Genomic DNA, 22725 nt, shown 5'->3' with positions numbered 1-22725 from the left:
AAAATATTGATAAAATCTAATTTTATGTAAAGAAGTTACTTTTTTATATAGTCTATTATATCATTCGTTTCTGCAAATGTAAAGGGTGTGGTGTCTTCCACAAGTTATCCTGCCACTGGGGCGTACTTTCTCGTTACTCTACGAATAAGTAAATAAAGCAACAAGTGAATGAACAAACATATTTCAATAATAGATTACAGGAATACACAATGTAAACGACAAGGAAGACGACATAGTTATCACTTGACACTTACAATTTAATCACTCATGTAATTGGAAGGGGATGGAACATTCGTTTCATGCTATGTAACATCTTAAATCAGGGGAAAGTGAATAAAACGTGGCGCCTGGTTCCAGTAATTGCTATTTAATTGGTTTTGAAGACCTCCCTGTGAGATCTTGAAGTCACTGTTAGGTTACATGGGAGCGATCAGAACTAATATCTTTAAGTTCGCAGATATGTAAATAACAGGTGCAACAGACGTAGTCAAGTTCTATATCAAACATTAATAATGCAAAATATCAGTTTTGAAAAGTTGTTAGAGTATTGTGTAGGACCTATGCGTGAAAAAGGTTAAATTGATTTAAACTTGCTGTATGTCTTGTTTCCTGACACTTGTAATAATTCTGAAATGACTCTTTAAGTGAAAAGTGCTAGACAATATATTTTCTGCCACTAAAAATTGAAATTTACAATTTTGGAAACAGCAACAACAAAAAAGAATAATTATCAGGTCTGTAGTAGAAGTACTTCTACTACTGATAATAATAATTACAATAATACTACTTCTACTACTACTACTACTACTAATAATGATAATAATAACTTTACCCAGGGTAGCTACTTCCAACTATTAGCTGATTTTCAAGTTGGTTCCTGCATAGCATAGGATAATTAGTTTTTATCACCCTTCTCCGTGTGAGCGCTTGACAAGGAGGCAGAAGGTCACATTTATTCAAGTCTAGGCCGGGAATCGAACCCACTACCTTTCGTTCATGAGGCGAGCGCTTTACCTTATCTACCCATTTAGTATAGAATAATCATTTAGTTTAATCATTACATTGAATGTTCCTAAGGATGTCCTACAAGTACTACATACATGTATATAGATTTTTCTGCCCACAGACTTTGAATTTTAAGTCAAATTCCAATTCGATGCACCTTGTGTGAGGCTAGGGTGTCACATTGAGAAGGACATCATTTTGTTGAATATTGTTTGTAATCTCTTGATGACTCGAATTTTCAACCCATTTTAGTGACATAAGATAAAATAAAAAACAGACATATTAAAACATTCTCAAACCCATCGTTTGCAAAGGAATAATGTTTGTATTTCTGATTTGAAATGTTGCAACTAACAAGAAATCATAATAATTATGTTTAAACTGTGACAGTTGACAAATATCATATGATATACGGTACTGAAATCCCATCTCAAGACAATTAATCTCTCAGCATGAGATCAAAGACGGTTCTCACTCTCGACCTATCCCTGACGTCATGTTTGTGGTTTGAAGTTACTATTCTGTCATCAAGGTCTTCAATGCCAATAGCCGTAATTGAGGATCAATTAATTGTCACATTGTATGCTTAAGACAGGTAGAACTTAGGATGCTAAAAGGTTAAACATTCTGTGAAAATCTTTGAAGTTGATTTTTTCAACCGTTTTATTTAAAGTAACGAAATATTATTCTAATTTTATAATGTAAAATCTATATAGCAACTTTAATCCGCCCTATGCAGCAAAAGGATGAAACATAATTTTAGAATGATCATATATCATGGAACTGCAGTTATCATTACCTGTCGAGAGAATGTAAACAGGGCGGTGATAAAGTTAGCAGATACAAGCAACAATGGTATTGATGTCCTTATTGCCAAAATCTTCCCGGACTGAATAGTTGTAAAATCACAGATTCTCGGAGAATGTAAAATGGAATGATTACCCTTCACTTATCAATCAAATCCATTAATTAGATAAACAAATACAATGTCCCATGAAGGACTGCAATAAGAGTTAACGCACAAAGGGGATGACCGATGCATGATGCTTTTGGAGTCCGTCTCGAGTAGCTTTCCGGCTGACAATAATAAGATTAAGCAGTCAACCGGAGTACGACGGGTCATTTATTTTCTTTCGTTACGTTCACGGAGCTGTACCCCCTTCCAATATCATATATGAAATCATCTTTGATATGATACCTTACATTAATTTTATACAACATCATCTCGTATAAAATGGGTTCCTTTACATTCATTTCGCCGTAGGGTCGTTGATGATTTTGCTTTATTTTGTAATGGTAATGATATATGGGAGCCATTACGTTCTTCTCGGCGGGCATTTATCGTAAAGTTCAAGATCATTTACTTGTGTCGGAATGTTTGAACAGTTTTCAAGAACCATTCATGGAAGACAGATTTGTCATGTCAGAAAGAAATACAATTCTCTTCCTTTGTTATCACTATATACGGAATAAGGAAATACTTTTCGTGATACAGTGTGATACTATACATTATGTTGATTCCAACCAATTGACAAAATAAAGAAATGTGTCAATGGTACACACACATACAAAGGCCTTTATTTTCTTGAGCATTTATTGCATTTTTCCATTCCTTTTTCTCCATTTTCTTCTCCTCATTCCCCTCCTTCTTCCTCTTCTTCTTCTTCTTCTTCTCTTCTTTCCCATTTCTTTCTCTCTTCTTTGTCAAGTGAAGTTATAGGGTATTATCAACTGAGATCATTAATAGGTCCATAACACCAGCTTTTACAGGCCTTTATCACCTACTTTTGAAGTTGGGTTGAGCATTGATTTATAAAGGGATTGTCATCAGAGGCTTAAACCATCCGACATCGAGGCATCATCGTACAGACCATTCAGTCTGGTACTTCATCTGATGTCCTTTGCTCTCATCACTCATCGAGATGATTAAATCATTGGTGTATGTATCATCCACCCTGCATCTTCTCTTCCCTTTCTCTTCTTTCGCTCTCATTGCTAAATCAAACTAATAAACATTAACCTTAACATTGGCAGCGTGTAACATGCACCGTGGGATGCGATGCATGCAGGCCGCTGTGTTTATTACATCAAGAATTTGGGTGGTTCAGTGAGCATCAAGTACTTTGTTGGTTTCTAGTCAGGTCTTATGGACGTCGGATGTAATTTGGGCTACGACGATGCTGGCGTGGATTACTGAGCTATCTGTGGCGGGAGTGTAGGGTGTGCCGTGTGTACATGGGAGTTTACAGGATTGCGGGAGCGCGTTCTTGGGTGTGCGGCAAAGAGTGTGAGTGTGTTTCTGTGCGTGAATTTGGCACGGTTGAAAGGAATATGTGAAAGAGTACGCATAACCGTGTGTTTGTTGGGTGGTAAGGGGCGTTCTTGCGGGCATGTCGGTTTAATGAAGGCGCGAAAAATAGGGATGCGGAGTTAAGAAAAGAAAGTTTCTGCTGTCGGCGACCTAAATTTATTTTTTTACCAATTGAAGATTAAACATAATCGTGTTATATTTTTGATATTCCACGTGGAATAAAGCACGAAGGGGCAACTAATAAATTAAATTACTTCAAGCCTTCCCAACCATGCAACCAAAGTTAAAAGAATTGCCAGAGGAGTGTGTATTTGCCTGAAATATACACTCTTAAAAATGTTGGGCAACATACTGTCCACACAACAATTGGTTAAAACTTTGTCAAATTCTGGGTAGTTTTAAACCAATAATGTGTGCTTTGGGTGAAAACTACACAGCATTGGTTGAAAACTACCCAGATTTGGATAAATTTTTAAACCAATTGTTGTGTGGACAGTATATTGCCCAACATTTTAAAATTGTAAGGCCATTGTCAGAATAGATAGATGTATATATCTGGGGGTTTGTTGATATTTCCATCTTCTAGAGTAAACTTTTATATTGTACCACGAGTGTCTAGGTTAATATACTATACCTTACCCATTTCCGCATACGCCACTAACCCCCCCCCCCCCCTGTTTCCCGTACACGCACACATAGTAATCAAACATAAACCCACACACTCACTGGGAATATTATCATGCTCTGATTAGAACGCACCAAAGCGTAGGTAATATATCTCAATTTCCCTCACAGACAATCCACGGGGTTTCGTATAAGTTCATAATAATACGTCTATATGAAACTATATATAGATTAGTTGAAAAGAATGTAATAAGAAATTGATAGGCCTTTTACATGATAACAAAATTCAATAATCAATAAAAAGATTCAATAATTTATAACTATTTTTATTTATATGTATTTTGTTGGTATTGATTTATCGCAGTAATTATGAATAAGTGGCAAACCTAAATATATATGCAGTTGCGAAGTTAGACTAATCTTCAGTACTCGGGTATTGTTACCGCGAACAATGGGTTCTCGTCAAAATTCCTTGAATATAACCATTCACATTTTTTTTTTAAACAAGTGCACACCTAGATACCAATACTGCATATAGCATTTCTATTTATTTGAAAGCAAGATAAGAGAGCTTTGTAGATTAAATGCTTTGCTCACGGGCATTGGTGCCGCGGCCGGGGATCGAACCCCGGACTGTCCATGTATAGCCAGGCGCCTTAGACCACTCGGCCACGGCACCTCTACTCACATTGACAAACCCTATCCGATAGCCTACGATAATTTTTTTTTAGTTTGGACATGGCCTTCAAAACACTTACGAATATGCATTCTACTGAGCATTATATCATAAGTAAAAGTTATACTTCCGTATAAGGAACTAAGAGAGGAGTCTTGAATATTGAGTATACCGAGCTACTTACAAGGGCGAATATTTGGAACTTACATTCAATTAACTATTTAGCCGCATCGGTTCGGAAAACTTGTCGTCTAAATAAAAAAATAAGCTTGTAATATTGAGGAAAAATAAACTAAGGGAAACGGACAAATGGCGAAAGTAACTTGCTTGAGTTGGGTTATGTTGAACTTAAAACTTATCTTCGTCTTTTCCCGAAATGTGCGCCATACTGATCGCTCTCTATGTAGAGAGAATTGATACGAAGGTAAGAAATTCTATCACCATCTCCTTGTTTTTAGCCTCAAATCCATGTCTATAATCGTTTATATATTCATATGAAAATCCTTTCTTTATTCCACTTTACATGATATTTCCATCCGCTTATTATAGGAGTATCAAATCTATGCCTAGTGTCCATCAAAAAAAGTTCTTGAGGTCTTTCAACCGTTCGTGGGTAGACAGACGCATCTGTCACAGACCACTGATAAATAGGAAACGGATAATTTCGTCAACGGAGGGATATCACTGACACCAAACTAAAATTATGTCGAAGTCACTGACCTAACAGTCGTGACAAAAGTTCTTAACTTCCAAAAAAAAGTGCCTCTTTCATTTGAATTGGACTTGTTTAGCCAAAATAATTGGGCGTATATAGAGTGGCAACAAGATTGATTCTGAGAATTCCCTCTTCATTGAATAAATGCAATGATAAATATATTAAACAATAATCATAGCGTCAAAATCATCATTCGATTTTAAGTGAAATTATGCACGCACTACTTGGGTATATCATGGTAAAATATCATTTAGTTGGAACGAGTATAAAAAAATAATGTCTGAAATTAGTAGAGAACTTAGATGGATTGGTGAGAGGAAAACTTAAAGAATTACTGTAGAGAGAAGTGATAGAAATGGGCAAAATATTAAAAAAGGAGAATCAGAAAGAATATGAAAGAGGGGCGGGGTAGAAGGCAAACAATATGATTTTTTTTAAAGAAGAACAGTGTGAGAGAAGGCCCGAACGGACCGAGGGAGAGAACTGGGTTAAAATGGGTGGAAGAAAGGAAAAGATAGACCGACATGAGGTAACGCGGACAGAAAGCAAATAATTGGGAGAGAAAACAAGAAAGAGGAAACGAGAGAGTGCGGGGACGATAAGGGAAAATAATGTAGAAGGAGAGAGAACAACATGGAGAAGTATAGAATGCGATGATGAACAGGAAGAGGTCTATCTCTGACTTTTGCGAATATCGTCGACCACGCAGATTCATTTCTACTTGTCCATTTCCGCGTTGAGCGTCGCCATTTCAAATTAACATGGGGAATAATATTTTCGCGTTCGAGTTCTTCACACTAGATGTCAGTATACATATGCATGTAATAAATATCTTTATTTGAACATTTTTTTGTAGAACAGTAGTTTTAAAGTTCGATTATCATGAATACAGGGTGTTGTACCATGGTCTCCTAAGAAAAGTACAAGTGCTGTTCTAACTAGTTAGGAACGTTATTATCAAAAGTATAGAATGATAACCCTTGGACTTTTGTTGCACTCCAAACACATACACACACACAACCGTACCCTCACACGCTGGCTTGAAAACGATGTGGCAAGCAAGGCAATGTAAGCTTTTTTTTCACTATGATAAAATTTTGTTTTTACGTATAATCTAGGATAAATTCGAAAAGATCCTTATCCAGCAAGTTTGGACCAATTAGTAGACCTATCCTGAAAATCGTTACAATTCGATGATATTGCATATATTTCTGGTTATTTTCCTCTTTCTGAATAGAATGAAATTTGGTTTGACAAGGGTATTTTTCAGTTGGAGAACTGCTGTAACAGACTGCGGGCCTTTTATAACATAATATATCGTTATTAAAATCCATTTATATACTGAATGCCATTCTATAGCAAGAATGTATCAGATCTATGTTTTTTATAGGACTTCTGTTAGACCCGTCCATTTTAATTTACAATATTGTCTTTTTGATTCCCTGTTGTTTAGGTCGATATAAGTTTTGAATTCCCCCTCCCTCTCTCCCCTTTCCCATTCCATTCCATCCCCTCTTCATTATGCATATTTGAAATCCCATCTTGGATCCAACTTTGATCATGGCTAATGACATGATGAAGCCTGCATGTACTTCTGGTCATGACGGAAACAAATCGTCCGGTGTTTATACACGTCTTGAATGCATATACATAAACTGGATATACCAAGGAGTAACACTTGATATAGACGACAGGTAGGTAATGTAATAACACAGATATTACTGTTCGTGCATGGTAAAGAAACACACCATTAACTGCTCAATTGTCTGACTCGTCTTCTTCAATCTCAGATGTCATAGACCCGGGCTATATACACCAAGTGATCTAAATGTAAATAGATTTTCTACCAGATGAACCAATTTGTGTTACCTATTTGCAATCAGTATTGTTACTCTTGTTAGAGCTCAAAATATTATTTTAAGTCAAATGAGAATGCATATACTGTACATGTGGGCCCAGATATTTCTCTTTTATGATTACTGGAAATTCAAATCACACGTTTGGACGATGTTTTCTCAAAACAGTGCATTGGCAGAGTCCAAAATATTATAATAACAAAATGGACTTCATGAACTGCGGCAATCGAAGGGAGTAAACCTCCATTTGTAGTAGGCGACGGGCCATGGTGATGGCCGTGAAGTGGACAAAAAAAAATCAAAGAATGTATAAGGGGAGGGTAAACTGAATTTTTGAATTACTGAATGAACTAGTATAATGTATCGAATATATATGACACCTTCTTTGCAACACATTACCTTTCGCACTTAAAGATTGCATTTAATGAATACATTCAAAAAACAAAGTGCTAATTTACCACTTAAGGTGCTTGTATAGTGACTGCACTTGGGAGTGCTGATTTAGTCATTCAAATTTGAACGAGAAAATCGTCACCTCGAAGTGCAATACAGATAGATACAAGCTATGTAACTGCCAAATTAGCACTTTATCTTTTACTACTTGAGGACAGCATTATTAGTAATATCTAAAGTAAGATTTCAGGACATTGTAGTTATAGGGTAATCTTGTTTGATATATCGTAGATAATAATTATTTGCTACAGGTTGTAGAAAACTATCAGATTGATGGCTATATCTTTCATTTTTATGAATATTACATGTAGTTAGTTCTTATGATTTAATAGGACCAAGAAATAGGCATTTCAGCTTTCGCTGGTTATCCAGCCAATGTATTCTATTCATTTTTGTACGGAGCTGTACTTTCACATAAATCAATCAATCAATTTATTATCGTTTGAAATTGACATTTATACTGGATGAGAAGTAAAAAGGTTTCCCTATTTTTACTCTTTTTGAAAAAAAATACCATAGCTTGGGATGCGAAAAGTTGATCTAAATGTAACCGGCCCCTCCCACAGTTTGTTTTCACATATGAAGGATAAAAAAATTATGATCCCATACTTTCAAATTGGAATGCCATTGTCATGATCCTACCAGTGCCACCCATCGAGTTCTTAACCATTTGTCAATTGAGCATCAGGTTTCCTCGTTAATTTAGGTGGTGCATCCCATACCAGACTTTATTCCAGTGATGTTTATCCCCTCGTATCTTTCCCAACAACCATGACAAGAGGATATTGAATGTTTGGTGAATCAATAAAAAGGGGGTCGTCTTTCAGAGAGGCAGTTTAACTTGCCTGTTTAGCTGCAAAATGTGCTGTCTCAAAGCTAACTCCACGGAAATGGTAAATAAAGCCGCTTTCATTTTCTGACGGAAACAGAAGAGAGTACAATCATGACAATAGATACCCAACTACTAGCAAATTTGAAAGTACCAGATGTAAAATAACAGTCCACTTGCTGCCAAATGGTATGCCCGAATATCACTCTATACCGGGACTCTATATTATTACTATCAACAACATCATTGTTATTATTGCTATCATTATTGCTCGGAAACTATGTTATTATCATCGTTAAAAATATCAGTGGATATTCCAGTATATCATTCAACATACAGAGCGCGCATTCGTCATTCTCGTCATGATTAAGAAAGCTCACTAGAAATTAGAGTATGACTTTTGCCTATAATTCTTGTTTGTCCATCTCTAACAAATGGGCCTAATGAAATGTCATTTAACTACAACAACCCATTAATCACTTCAAGAGCTACTGAAAAGGAACAAATTATGGGGCTGGTGATCTATAAAAATGATATCGTATGATATATAAATTGAATAATTTGAAACAATAAATACATTAGATGAATAACTTGATAAAAAAGTAAATAAAAAGCCATAAATTGAATAAGACTTGGACTAAATTTGGTATGAAGGACTTGTTGAAAACATATGCTCGCAGCTTGAAATGATGTGGGGACAAATCAAATACATGATATGTTTTAAAACCAAGTTAGTGGACCCCGAATCTTCTTTTTTTATTTCAGAACTCAGTAGCAAAGTTACGTCGTATTTGATGACGTCACAAGAGGCAGTCGAACTTCAGGCCTTAAGATAAAGATATATATGAGCTGATAACTTGATAAAAAAAGTAAAAGACACACTTTGAAAAAGATCAATCATTTTCGCAAGACTGTACTCTGTCAAAGAAAATTAACTTGCTCAATGTTTTATTGGGTTAGGATTAAACAAAAAAATTCACATCACATTTTTTCTCGTACAGCATGTCAAAGTATAATACTAAAATAGCATAGAAGTTTACATCCATCAAACATAATACGTTATATACGTCTTTACCTCGAGGCCTGAAGTTAGACATTTCATTTTTTTCCTTCGTGGTATTCGAAATTTTAAGTTGAGTATAAAGATTCCAAGTTCGTCGTTAGAATTGTTTTCCTTTCCAGAACGCCCACTCATTATGCCTTCTGAAGGGAGCAAACGAGAGGCGACATAATCTTAATGAATTGATTCGCAGTCCACCAGTGATTGAGAGCTAATTTCAGACCGGACTTTGAACGAAAATGCACGGCCAATGTCAGATAAAGTTCTCGGCGAATTATCAGTGACATGTTTCTTACCATGCCGCATCCTCGAGAAGTCATTGCGAACTAGTCCACAAATACAAGAATAATGAACATACCTAGAGTGTTTAAAGGTCAAGGGTTGCAGTTGTTCATTGAGCCAAACTGCACTATGGGTAAGAAGTGCGAGAATATATGAAAACTTCCAGCAAATATAACGACGACCTGTAAATGAAAGGATGGGTTATTTGAAAAATTATCGATAATATGCCATTAATTTGAGGATTTGTTTTACAGATTTCGAACGAATGAAACGATCGTTTATTCAAAGTAGCAGGAATTGAGCATGGGACGAGGACCATGCTTTGAGGTAGCTTGGTAGGTATATGTTAGCAAAAACAAATGTAGGAGACTAAAACCGTTCAATTCATAACCTGTTATTGAGCCGAGATCGAGATGAAAGTTGGAAATGCCGCCAACATGATAGTATCCGAAATACAAATATTTCATTCAACCGTTAACCTTATTCGATAAATGGTTTAAAGTCTATTTGAAATCAAAACAAACTTAATTCATATTACAATACAAACTGTTCCTAATCAAGAGACATATTCATAGAAATCAAACGAAGTCGAATAGAAATGCCTTCTCCGTATGTCCATCAGTTGTTTAGTATAGTCCTTATCGTCATGTTAGAATTACAACACCAGGCTTTGAACATGATTATCATAAGCTGAATAACCAGTATTTTCAATAGGCTATTCATTTTATTCATTTATTCCACCTTTTCTATTTTTATTTTATTTAATTTTATTATTACTGATTAAAAATCAGTTTTGATTTGATTATCAAGAAAATGATGCATAATGAACCATACCTCCTTTCTTTCTGTCAGTGTGGCTCGGATCAACTTAACGTAAGGTGACAGATCGAAATATTAGCGAGCCTATGGCATTACGGACTATCTTCATGGTGGCATGGAAGTAGCATTGACCTAGCCATACACCTGAGCAGTCTCGATTCGATTGTAAACTTGGCATGATGAGGAAAACTTTTTCATAAAAGTTTTTTTACGAAATTATGAAGGTCTTTCTAAAATGACTGATTTTCAACATCCTATGATATCGAATGCGATAACTCATCATGTCTTTTGAGGCTTCTGATTAAAAAAATCCGAGATTCAATTCCATGACGAATCACCTTGACCTTTTTATTTCTATGCACTGCTTTATTATCATTAATTGAATAAATTATAAAAGGCTTTATACGTGTTAGAACTACCAATGATGAACGTGTTTAACAATTAAATTTCCATATAACATCTCCTTACCCGCCTAAGCAACCGACTTCAATAAAAGAGATAGAGCTCTCCTTCACACTGAAAAGGGGGTCAAGTTTGAACCCTATACTTATCATCCCAAATAAATAAAGAACGTAAATGAACATTTGTTTTTGGTTCCTGTTTGTAGGTTATACACTTAAGGTGCACAAGGCCTCTTGTGTTAAACGACGTTTGCACCCAAAAGAGTGCTCCCATCTAGATACTTGCACCTACCGTCTTAGTACGTAGAATCGGCGCCACTTTGTATTAAGATTTTAATAATAATGATAATAATAATGATAATAATCCATAAGATTTAAGAACCGAAAATTTCCATCTTAATAACACACTCATACTACTTCACAGGAAATTAGTGAAAGAAGAGAACAAGGGTGTCGCTAAATCAAACACCTAATACGCCCGTCTGTAACGCGGAAAATGGAGTTATTGGTCAAGCAAGAAAAGTGGAAGGTGGCGACTTCACCTTTGACCTTCTGACCTCAAAATTAAAAAGCATTGCTAGGATCTATGCATGTATCATACACACCAAATTATATGAGCCTAGGTTAAGTTCAACTAAAGTTATCGCGTTTACAAGGAAAAGTTAACGGACGGACGGACACCGAGCGTGATACGTCCCGTCCAGACGGGTGTATAATAATAACAATAATGATGATTATCCATAAAATTTAAGAAGCGAACATTTCCATCTTAATAACATGCTCATTTCACTTCATAAGAAATTAGTGAAAGAAGAGTAAAAGTAAAAAAATAATAGTAATAAAAAAAATAAAAGATGGATTTCTGGCAAAAAAGCAATCTTACTCACTCGGATATGACTTAGGGGGTGTTGTAAGAAAATAATTGCGATCAATTGCAAATATTCTGTTGCAAATTTACAACTGATAATCCATCATTTTGGTGTAGCAAATCAAATTAAACTTCTTGTTTCGAGGAGCAAATGAGCAATCAATCACTAATTTGCAATTAACTGCAAGATTTATGATTGATTTAGGGACCAAAATTTGACTTGCAATTTTCTTGAAACACCCCCATTAAGGTTGACCTTGTGGAAGAAAATTCTAAAGGGTCCGCCCAGCATGAGCGAATGAGCTTCTCCATCCCCCCCCCCCCTCCCCCTGAATTCGTCTGGGGTGGTGCGTATGTTATACATCATAGGCAACACTCCCTTGAAATCAGGATGGTATGCTAAAATGTTGAAATATGACCCAAAACACCTTCTTTTTGGAGAAAAACCTTTTCATTTTTGGCTTGTCATATTTTTTTCAATCAAAAATACAAAAATACAAAATAATGGCTTGTACTCAAAGGGAACATGTTTCTTCATATATTATATCATAGAGGAATATATTATATACATATATATATGTTGGTGTGTAAAGTCATCTGTTTACTTCATCTAATCAGTGATACCTGATCACGATTAAAGTCATAAGCCCATAAACCATCCAGCCATTAGGACTAGTCTCGGATCATAGGCCTTTGTGAATCTTTACCCTAAATTCTGAGTCTCAACTAAGAGTCAAACCAAAATATAGAAACTATATCTATCACAAAGAAATAGAACTGGCAATGATTGACAAAAAAATGGATGGAAAATGATACCAAGCTCTCAAATACTTGTAGTAGTACAGAAGAGTATATGAATAATGACTGTAACTAGCATATATCATCAGCTATGACATGTGTCCACAACACTAACATCGGTCATTAATATACATACTGAATACAAATAGCTAAATGGCATGCAAAGTTGGGGCAATGGGAAAGGTGGAGATACCAGATGAGAAAATTATAGATATATAAAAGGAGAAGGAAGAGGACAGATCAGAGAAAGGCATTTCTGACTAATATATAGGCCTACATCTATCTATCAATATAAAATAAATATTCTAGACATGTTTGGATTTATCAGACATGTAAGAGATACTCTTTCGATTTATGTTTGTAGTAAAAAAAAAATCTATACGCATATTTCTGTGTATGTGTGAGGGGTTTATTTGTGTGTTTGTATGTATGTGAGTGTGCGTGATGTCTGTGCCTCAGAGAGAAAGACAGACAGACAGACGCAAGATATTTAAACAAAACGCAGACGGACAGTACACGTAGTTTTTATCACAAACGTGCCTGAAATTAAAAACAAAGATTTAAAAAAAGTAACAACTAATCAAGTTCTACGTATCACAGGGTAAGTACGACTAAGCACAGGAATATTTGGAAAACAAATATATAGAGATCGAGAGAGCATTACATCACCAAATACATTTTTAAGTATTGGTAGATCAATAAAAACTACCAAAGAAAAACATGTAACAACTTACTGCACGGCTTTTTAATTTACTTCTACATAAACGATGTATAAAATGACATAAAACGTACAAATAATATTGGGAGACGAAATAAATTCACAACCCATGAACATTGATCGTACAAATTTGAAACTTTCATTATACTTTATTCACATAAAAAAATTGACAAAATATTTTTCAAAGGGAACATCAATATTTTTGGTAGGTTGAATGATTCCACATGCTGTCTGAAGTGTGCGTTGTGTCAAAATGAATACCGATGCAACATTATATTTTTAAAGAAATATTTTTAAAGAAATTATGTTCAATTCAACAAATATTCATGCTCCTTTTTAACCTCAAGTTAAACTCAACCTTTTTAACACCCGTGTTAAACGAAATAAAACACATTCTTTTTCAAGATGTAACATCGACTAGTCCATGCATTCTTACCAACAGTGTACGCTCGGAATTACATGGTACAAAGGGAGTCTAGGGGGTGACATATTATCACTGAAACAGAATAAGGTTAACAAAGGATTTTATGTAAAAACAAAGCGAAGAAAAATGGTGCTCTATTCAGGTTGAACAAATTGGGGATCTGTTTTTTCAATTAACATGACTCTGCTACGATTTTTTATGAATAAATCGAAGAACGTTTACAATGGTGTGGTGCGTGCGACTGAAAGAAAAACAAAGGTGTGAACCATGAAATATGTATAGAAATGTACATTAATAATTGTAAGAACAGAAACGATATCAACTTCTCATGCAAACCAATAGTCGTCGCTTTTATGGCGATTTGAAAATTTGAACAAAAATAAAGATGAAGTAATGAGAGGTGATTCAAACATTATTATAATAAGAATAATGTGGGTTAGGAATCAATTTATTTTTGAGATTTTTTTCCAGCTGACGACAATCACATTTGATTTCATAGAAATAAGAGTGTATGACAAAGTGGAATGTAGGTATCTATCATACCGACTCCTGAGGGATCGAATAACCCCAGGCTACAAGGCGTACACTCAGAATGTCTGTCTAAATTTGCATCCGTACGAAGTCTTGTATCTTTAAATGATTAATTTGGTCTCATTCTACCCAGGTATTGGTAGAAAATAGTGCATGTTTCCTCGCTACCACCCTTGGGGAAATCAATTTCCTATCAGTAATTCAAAATATATCGATGTCCGTCATATTGTAAACATTTATTTCTTCGCCTTCTTAATTAAAAAAAATCACATACGCTTTCGCACATGTAATAATTCGACAGAAATGTTGTGGGTTTTTTTACTACTTGAATAAAAAAAGACCTCCGTAATGAGGAAAAATTGATATTCACAATTTTCGCTTTGGACGTACACAGAAAAGCAAGCTTGATGTTCATTATTCTGAATTTGAAACATATTTGGACATAACTATCATAGCCTGAATTAACTATCGTATGGATGCACACTTAAACGACATTCTGTAAACAACTTACGGATTAAAGGTATATTCGGTTTGCAAACGCTCCACCAATCGTCATATTCGATTCCTGGTATGGCGGGAAAGAACGGGAGATAGTAATTGTATGATTCGGTTAATTACGTCATGATGATACATTAGCAAATTATATTCATCTAAATGTTGGAAAGTTTCAACTGATCAATGAAGATATTCTATCTCAATTGAATGAATAAGCCTTATCATAATTTATCATGTCATACTTGAATACCTTCGATGTTAGATAATCCATGGTACGTTCTTATATTACTTTTTTTCTCAGGATGATATTCTCACAAGGGAAAGAAATTGAAGAAATCACAATGAGTAGCTTTTCAGGTAAATTTAATTTCTTCAGCTTAGATTATTTAATGCCGTTGTGTATTACACAGATTACATAAAATATATATTTTTAACTGATTGAAACAAATTACAATAATAATTGAAATAATAATTGAAAACATAGATGGATAAAAATCTAAGGAGATATTAAACGTGGACTTTCCTCAATATTGAATTATCTCTTAACATGTTTTTCCATCAAATATATTTTGATAGAAGTATATCAAAGAAAAATGATGTTCTATTCTAAATGTCGAAGACAACAGCAGAACTAAACTACGGTGTTTTTAATGCACATCATCTCCGTCCAAAAGTATAGAACTATTCGAAAAATTCTCCCTAAGCTAAAGTATGTATGGTGTATTGCAAGTCATCAATAGACACACATCACGTGGCTTGCAAAATTGTTTTTATTTATGTAACATTCAATCTGATGATGCTCTATTAAACTAAAATAATGTCGTAGCACAATGATTAGTTATACCGCATGCTGAGGGTAATGACGGGTTCACTAAGATGTGTTTTAAGCAAAGTATTAGAAACGACGTTAGTAACTTATCAAAAGCCAAAATGTAAGCCCCAAACTTACCAGAAATTTCAACAAAATATGACTGTAACAACTTACTTCCATCATAACACAAATCTCGCTCTAATAAATTTGTTTCATTTAGTTAAAATAAGTGCATATTTTAACTGAAGCTGATAATGAAAATTATTAATAAATGAATTTTCTTAATAATTTTCATCTTAAAGTCGTACATAAATAATAACAAATTTGGAAACATCCCCAGACTTATTACAGCTGCTACATGATATCACATGTGCGTTACATTACTTTCACGATTTCCTTGATGAAACAAAAAAAATCTTTGTCAAAGAAATACATTTTTTATATTGGTATGATTCATTTGCATCAAATTAGAACACTTCGATTCGCTTTGGAATACTATATTTGAAATTGGTTAAATAGAAAATTTGTATGATTGCTATGAGGCCAACGTTTTGATTAAAGTTATAACATACAGCCTACAAGTAAAGGGCAGTAGATTCGAAAATATTGCTAATCTTGGTATAGCATGAATAAAGAAAATAGGTTAGAGTTTTGTTCTGGTTCTCTTTCGAGAGATAAAAACATTTACACAGTTATTAACAGTTATTGTTTTAGGAGACATGAACATCAAATTAGAAGTACTAGTAATAAAAAATACATCAAAGGAAGTAGTAGGAATGTAGGCCTGAACCAAATTCCGTTGGCTTATTTTACTTTTGCTGAGGTAGAAATGACCCCTTGATATTACCCCACTAATGCGGCCCCCTTGAGATTGTATGCATTTATTATCTACCAAAGACAAGCCTGTCACCAGCTGTCGGTTTATTTGAACTCTCTATGACTTAATGGTATTGTGGACAAGGCGGTCACATCATAGTATATCAATGGGTCATGACAGACTTCACACCAATGGCAAATGATTGACCGAGATTCTTGCATCTCCGCAGTGGAATCTCCCATTAGTATCTTCAAGGAACGGAATTTGAGGGGAAATGTTTAAGGCTTGTCAATTTTCATGATGTAATTCGCAAAAGTTTATATTCCAATGCTCACAAAGATTATTTGGAGATGGAGTGATATTTTGTTATTGATAACTTCAACATGGCTGTCTTGTTCTGGCAGTGGATCATTATGGTTCCTATATATTGCATAACAGATTTATTTTAAAAATCCGGTATTTTCACATCTACTGTAGATGTTCCACTACGCTGAATTAATCAACAAAAACACACAATCCGATTGACTCGTTGATTATTTCATTAAAGTTCTCATTGATTGTGATTTCCTACACCACCACACGCACAATCACCACCAACTATGCATCATCTCAAATGCGATAAAATAGTGAAGATATAGAATATGAATGAAACGATATTATCTTGTTTTTCCATATGGTATATTTAATGAGATGCCGAAGTGATCGCCAAATACAAAGGAAACCTTGCTCGAAGAACAGGTGGTGAATAAAACTATCTCCAGTGAAGGTCGATATACCTGTACACTAATAGTAATAACAAGTATTAAAAACAATACCTACATGTATATGTCTCCAGCACTATTGAGAGCTTATGGTTTTCATTTATCAAAGATTCTCGACTGATTGTTTTAGAACTCTTTTGAAATATCCAGGGGGTGTTTCACAAAGATTGAGAAGCGACTTAGAGTCGCACTTAAGTGCTGACGAGTGATGCGTGTATGCAACGATCTGACCAATGTGGTCATGCCTTTTATACCACAAGCAAATAGATCTTTAAGTGCGACTCTAAGTCGCTTAAATCTTTGTGAACCACCCCGGGTGTAAATGAGTAGCAACTCCCCCTCTAAACCCAATTTATGGAAAACTTTCCCATATCCTGTACCGCGCGGTTGGAAACTTGTAAACGACCTTTATACTTCCGACAGTGTCCCAAGAAATTGTGTAGATGTTCTGCATCAATTTGAGAAAGTACCATCAATGCATTGGTCCCAAACAAATACCTCGCCTGGATCCTTAAGTCAATTTCGCTCATTCCATCGTGACATTTTGACAATACACCTTCGAATAAATACTCAAATCGCCATGCCAAATTGTAGCAGAAGTTCTGACAGAAATGGCGATGAAGTTGATAAAAGAATGTAAAACTAAAAGTGAATTAGGCATAAGTATGTCTTGCGACATAGACTGATAGAGATAAAGAGTTGACGCAAATGGATGGGATTTGTTTTGTCTGGGATCAGAGACGTATGTCTGTCTTTTCGTCAAACATTTAGATAATATGGAACCCTACATCTAAATATAATGCAGCAAGATTATATGTACAGCGAATATAGGAGAAAAAACCTTTAGATCACTATACCTTTACGTAAAAGAGGCATTCCTATAGATTCTACAATATTTATTCACAAAAATTCTGATTGAAAGGGGAGATAGTTATCTATAAAATTATATTGCACTGATTACACAAAATCAAGAAGACAGCTTACGTGATTCTCCTTAATCAACTGCTTATTGCTTAATTGTTTACCGTATAGATGCAGTGAGTTTTCAGTGCTCCTTGAGGTCAACTTTGAGCTTAGCATTTCGGATGTGGGATTCATATTGGTATTTTCTTTTTGACCTTTATACAATTACGGGAAAATGGAACCCCTTCATGCTGCATAAATTTTATAATACACTTTCATGTTAATGTTGAGCTTCGATGTGAATAGAAATAGAGAACTTTTTTTAGGAATGGTTCATAAATAACTTACATCAGATTATTGAGAATAATACATTTTAAGAAAAAAAAGCAGCTACAGGTGGCGGACGAACCATCACTGTGTGTGTTCTCTCATTGGCTGCATGTGTGTTATCAAATAGCTACACAGAAAAAACAAAATTATACAACCTGTATAAAATTTTATACAACCGCTGTTTACTATATGAACCTTACAACTGTTGTTTGAAAATTATACAACCCTCGGTTGTTCAAAATTTAAACAGCAGGTTGTATAAAATTTTTATACAAATTATGTTTAAAACTTGGTTTTATACAGCGGGTTGTAAAAAGATTTTTATGCAATACTGATTAGATTTTGTGCAACTGTATAAACTATGGTTGTATAAAAAAAACTGTTCAAAAATGGTTGTATAAAAGAAGGAGGCAAAGAAGAAGGCAAAGGAGAAACTTTTATGGTTTCAGTTTCATTCAAGATATTTATTTTTGCATTTCACACCTGCACAGTAAAGTATGCATGTTTTACATTACATACATAGGAGGCAATACTCCCAAAACTTTTTTTTACAAGGTATCACTTAAAAACACTATGTAACCCTGTGGAAGACTCATGACATACTATATCGGAACACGGACGAGTAGATTCAATCCTGCACAGGGAAAGGTAGAAAATTTTCATGAAATGTGTACAAAATATGAAGAAATGTCCATAACTTATCACTGACGTATTTGCTGCCCTCTTATCAATATATATTTTTAAAAAGCAGAAATTTTCTTATTACTTGTTTCAGTAACAGTAATTTATTTTATTCCCCCCCCCCCCCCCGCTTTTTTTTTACAAGAAAATCAGACACCTGTGTGCTTTCACAAATGCGAAAGATTAACATTATCCTAAAAAGATGGGGATCCTTGTAGTGATCTTAAGTATGCAGAAAATCTCAATCCAGGCATTATATCTAAGAAGTACTCTGATAACTAACTTACAACAGTGAAGAATTCACATTTTTTCATATTTCAAATAGCTATTTGATACATAAATAAATGAAAATAACATTGAATATTGGCATGATAACTTTAGACAAAAATGTCATTACAATTTCATGAAACATTGCAAATAACAAGACTCATAAATATTAAATCTATTTCAACCTATTTCGATGCCTAAGACGGGGGGGGGGGGGCTGATAGTCTCATACAGCCCCTCTTATGATCTCGATCGCAACAAAACTTGGCACGAGTGTTACCCGTCGCATAATCTACAAAACTACAAGATCATTTTCTGCGAACAAGCTCATTGCTATTTATGCTAATTTATGCGTAGAATCAAAATTTTGCTTTAACTAACTAAATAATGCCCCTAAAATGCAAATTTGGGGTACACAGACACTTTATATGAATCTGATCAAATGTACAAAAAAAAATTCAAAATCACATTTAATTTTTTTATGTATTTTATTGTTTTCTTAATTTCTTATGTATTTCTCAATTTTTTATTGTTCTTCAATGGAAATTGTCAGGGACTTATTTGGACCATAAATAAGATGGAATTAATAAATTTCAATCAGTAAAAGGAAAAATAATGATAAATTTGCCTAAAAACTCTATTTGCAATAGGATTTGTACACAAATTCACATTTTTGTTAAATTTTGGGTCTGCATGCACTTACGAAATGCGTTATTTCGGAACCGCGTATCCGGGGGTCGGAAATTTGGTCTCAAAAGTTGCGCGAGACTTGAATGTAAAGAATCAGTGAGCGACGCGGTCAAAAAACTTTACACGGCGGCTTTATTACGAAAAAAATGTCGAGGGGGGGGGACCAATTCAGCTCCCCTCAAAATTTTTTGACCATGTCGCTCACTAACTTTTTACTTTCAAGTCTGGCGCAACTCTTGAGACCAAAATTGTGACCCCCGGGTACGCCGTTCCGAAATTACGCAACATTTCGTAAGTGCATGCAGACCCAAAATTAATCAAAAACGTGAATTTGTGTACAAATCCAATGCAAATAGTGTTTTTAGCCAAAATTCATAAATGTATCAATATTTTTCCTTTTACTGCTTAAAACCTATTAATTTTATCTTTTTTATGGTCAAAAGTCTCCGACAATTTCCATTGAAAAAAAGTAGATAAACAAAGAAAAACAAAAGAAATTTAGAAAACAATAGAACACATAAGAAAATAAATGTGATGTTGAAATTTTTAAAAAATAAATTTGATCAGATGCCTATCTAGAGTATGTGGAACAAAAATTAGCAATTCAGGGGCATTATTTTATTAATTAGAGCAATCTATGATTTTACGCATAAATTAGCATAATTAATGAGACATGCAATTTTTTGCAGAATTTGACGTTATAGTTTTGTGATAATGCCATGGGTAACACGTGTGCCAATTTTCGTCTCGATCGCGCCATCCACGGCGGAGATCGTGGGGGGGGGCTGAATTAGCCCCCCCCCCCCCCCCGTCTTCTTAGGCGTCGAAATAGCCCAGTCTATTTAGGGTGTAGCCACTGAATACTATGTGAGCAAAGCAAATATGAAATATATGTCCTATTACAGACCCAAGCTCAGCATTACTGCAGGCCAAAGTGAAATAAGTGTGCAATGGATGAAAAATTAGAGGGTGGTATCCAATTATGGTACAAAAGATCCTTCGGTTTTAATGCATTGAGCAAATGTTCAGTTGCTGAATATTTAAAGGACAAGTCCACCCCAACAAAAACTTGATTTGAATAAAAAGAGAAAAATTCAAAAAGCATAACACTGAAAATTTCAACAAAATCTGATGTAAAATAAGAAAGTTATGGCATTTTAAAGTTTCAACAAAATAGTTATATGAACGAGCTAGTTGCATCCAAATGAGAGTTGATGATATCACTCACTCACTATTTCTTTTGTATTTTATCATATGAAATATTTCATTTTCTCATCATTGTCATGTGAAATGAAGTTTCATTCCTCCCCGAACACGTGGAATTCCATTATTTTGTGCTTCAGGCAAGGAGGTCCTAATTGCCAAATTCGTAAAAATTGACATATTGTATAATTCAAACAATAAAAACAAAAGAAATAGTGAGTGACATCATCGACTCTCTCATTTGGATTTTACTGGCTCGTTCATATAACTATTTTGTTGAAAATAAGCGAAACTTTGAAGTGTCATAATTTTCCTATTTTACATCTGATTTTGATGAAATTTTCAGCATTGTGCTTGTCTGATTTTTCTTTATTGATTCAAATCAACATTTTTCTGAGGTGGACTTGACCTTTAAATAAATTTAACGATGGAACATTCATAATTAGCATTGAGAAAGTATCGAAATGAGTCAAATTTATCCTGGCACAACAAGTTGGAATAAAGATTGTCATCTAAATGTTTCAGACATGCCTTAGAAGATTCTTTCTTGTATTTGCATGAAATCTGGAAAGATGATGTGTACTGGACTTAAAGTTCTTACAACAAAGATAACAAGAACTGTTCTTCTGCACCAAAAGGTGAAATTATTCAAACAACTCTTTAAATTAGCCAACCGTCATAAAAAATGCCATTTGACCTAAAAATATTTACATGTGATCAATAGAATAAGAAACGAGCACTCCTCTTAACCCCAACTAGACCAGGCTTTTTTGGCTGCTCTGTGGGGGGGGGGGGGGTGCCCCGGGAGCCACTTACATTGACGAGAGGATACCATGCGCGACCTAAAAAACAGGTAAAAAGGATGTCTTTTTAACGACATGGCACGTTGCGTATGTAACGTGATAATGGTGTAAAAAACACAAATATAATGAAAAAAGGGTATCTATTTCGCTAGGAAAATCACGTGTTTAGGGTCAAATTTGCGGGGATGATAAAACAAAATAAAAATGTTTCATACAAGATGTCCTTTTTGCCCTAACACTTCGTGTTTAGAGTCTGATTTGCACGTAGAGTAGAAGATGGGGTCGTACCAAACCAACTAAGGTAAAGCAGACAACCGAAGGACCCGTAACAATAAAACATCCTGTACTTGTTTAGGGGTTCATTTCAGGGAATATTTGCCAAGAGTATTGTTTTGTTTCCAATAGTTAAGGGTAGGGTTTCACACGCCAATACTTAAGGGGTGCATGTTCCGAATATGGAAATTACGTGTTTAGGGTGCTTTTCGAGACCCAATGGTCGCGCATGGTATCCACTCGTAAATGGAAGTGCCCCCCCCCCCGCCGATCACGCGAGCAATTTGCACGCTGGTAGTGTGCGATGTAATCTACAAGGCT

At 34.9% G+C, this 22725-nt stretch overlaps 1 protein-coding gene across 1 annotated transcript in view; it reads right to left on the bottom strand.

The window, feature by feature from the left end:
- LOC121406982 (neuronal acetylcholine receptor subunit alpha-3-like) overlaps positions 1-18130 on the bottom strand; it is a 34870-nt gene extending 16740 nt beyond the window's left edge. The window contains exons 1-2 of the mRNA XM_041597855.1: positions 18112-18130; positions 14882-14935 (exon numbers count right to left, since the gene is read on the bottom strand). Of these exons, the coding sequence (XP_041453789.1) occupies positions 14882-14935; positions 18112-18130 (73 nt within the window). The remainder of the gene's footprint in view (positions 1-14881; positions 14936-18111) is intronic.
- Between the last annotated feature and the right edge of the window lie 4595 nt (positions 18131-22725).

The sequence above is a fragment of the Lytechinus variegatus genome, chromosome 2 (genome assembly GCF_018143015.1).
Source record: "Lytechinus variegatus isolate NC3 chromosome 2, Lvar_3.0, whole genome shotgun sequence".
NCBI classification, from domain to species: Eukaryota; Metazoa; Echinodermata; class Echinoidea; order Temnopleuroida; family Toxopneustidae; genus Lytechinus; species Lytechinus variegatus.
The sequence above is the reverse complement of the archived record's forward strand: the minus strand, read 5'-3'. Positions and strand labels throughout refer to the sequence as shown.